General features: G+C 46.5%; 1 protein-coding gene across 1 annotated transcript in view; it reads right to left on the reverse strand.

The window, feature by feature from the left end:
- Positions 1-1,418: 1,418 nt before the first annotated feature.
- The window catches only part of LOC310932686 (nucleoside diphosphate kinase B-like), a 2,588-nt gene continuing 2,353 nt past the window's right edge, over positions 1,419-1,653 (reverse strand). The window contains exon 5 of the mRNA XM_083896018.1: positions 1,419-1,653. This exon is cut by the window's right edge and continues 55 nt beyond it. Coding sequence (XP_083752144.1) covers positions 1,591-1,653 — 63 coding nt within the window. The 3' untranslated portion in view covers positions 1,419-1,590.

The raw sequence follows: 1,653 nt of genomic DNA on the forward strand, positions 1-1,653 counted from the left end.
TGTTTACTGATCGCATTATGCAATGAAAAAATGACGTGGCTCCGCCTCTGTATGAACGCTAGCTTGGTGTACGTGGTTTTCTACGGCGTTTGCTCGCTGCCTCTCAGTTATCGCGTTTTCATCGACTGTTAAATCTTTGTATTTTTATCTGCGTTAGAAACAGTTTCAGAGATTATTATAAACTTTACCAGACATTTAAATATTTCAGTTTTACGCACAAAACCTGAGTTTGTTTGAACGTCTTTAAATTTATTTTTGAAACTCGACGTGAACTTCGCACTTAAACCTCTTATCGGTTTGTTTGTTTATTTGTTTGTTGTTGTCTTTAGTTGTAAATTCTCCTCAGACACTTTTGTATTTTTATATTTCTCTTGTTTGTGAGTTTGCTGCTTAAACGACGCCGAGCATGAGACTGTTGTTCCTCACTGCATGCCTTAAACCCAGGAGCCAGGATCCAGGATCTGGACTCAAGTCGTATTCACACTCTGGTCTGTGGAGTGTGAACCGAACCCTGATCTGCACAAAGAATCCGTGTCGTATGTTTTTCGGACGACGAGGCGTGAAAACGACTTGAGTCGTCAGAAAACGACACACACACACACACACACACACACACACACACACACACACACACACACACACACACACACACACACACACACACACACACACACACTGTTGTGATGTTTACAGGAATAAATCTGACGTCTGTTGTGTTTCTGAAGAATCTCACTCTTTGTTGGTCTCAGTGCAGCAGGGGGCGCTCACTCACAGCTCTGAGACTCTGGTCGTCATGGCAACGAAGATCATTAGAATCATTTAGATTCTGATCAATTATTGAAACTGTGAGAGGAGAGAGGAGTGTGTGTGTGTGTGTGTGTGTGTGTGCATGTGCGAGTGTGTGTGTGTGTGTGTGCGTGTGTGAGTGTGTGTGTGTGTGTGTGTGTGTGTGCGAGTGTGTGTGTGTGTGTGTGTGTGTGTGTGCGTGTGTGTGTGTGAGTGTGTGTGCGTGCGCGTGTGTGTGCGCGAGTGTGTGTGTGTGAGTGTGTGTATGTGTGTGTGTGCGTGTGTGTGCGAGTGTGTGTGTGTGCGTGCGTGTGTGTGTGCGAGTGTGTGTGTGTGTGTGCGTGTGGGGGGGTGTGTGGGGGGGTGTGTGTGTGTGTGTGCATGTGTGTGTGTGTGGATGATAAAGTGCACTCGTTTCATTATCTTCCTCTGACTGGATTAAAAAAATCAATGGATTAAATTAGGGGAGGAGCTTCAGACTGAAAGTGACCTGACACACACACACACACACACACATTGATTGACACAAAGTGACCACATGAGGCAGCAGAGGACCAGCAGCTCTCTGGACTTTGGTGTCCGTGTGTGTGTGTGTGTGTGTGTGTGTGAGATAATGAAACACTGACATAATCTCTGGATTAACATTAGACTTTATTATAATCTCTACATGTTTTTGATGAGTGGAAAAATCAGAGTCAGAGAAAGAACAGCAGAGTTTGGGGGCGTGATGGGGGCGGAGTCCCGTGGGCGTGATGGGGGCGGAGTCCCGTGGGCGTGTCGCTCACTGGCCTGTGATTGGCCGGTTTACTCGTAGACCCATGGCTGAGCGCAGGGAGAGTACGACACAAACTCCTCTGCTTTAAACCA

The sequence above is a fragment of the Microchirus variegatus genome, assembly GCF_963457635.1.
Source record: "Microchirus variegatus genome assembly, chromosome: 10".
NCBI lineage: Eukaryota > Metazoa > Chordata > Actinopteri > Pleuronectiformes > Soleidae > Microchirus > Microchirus variegatus.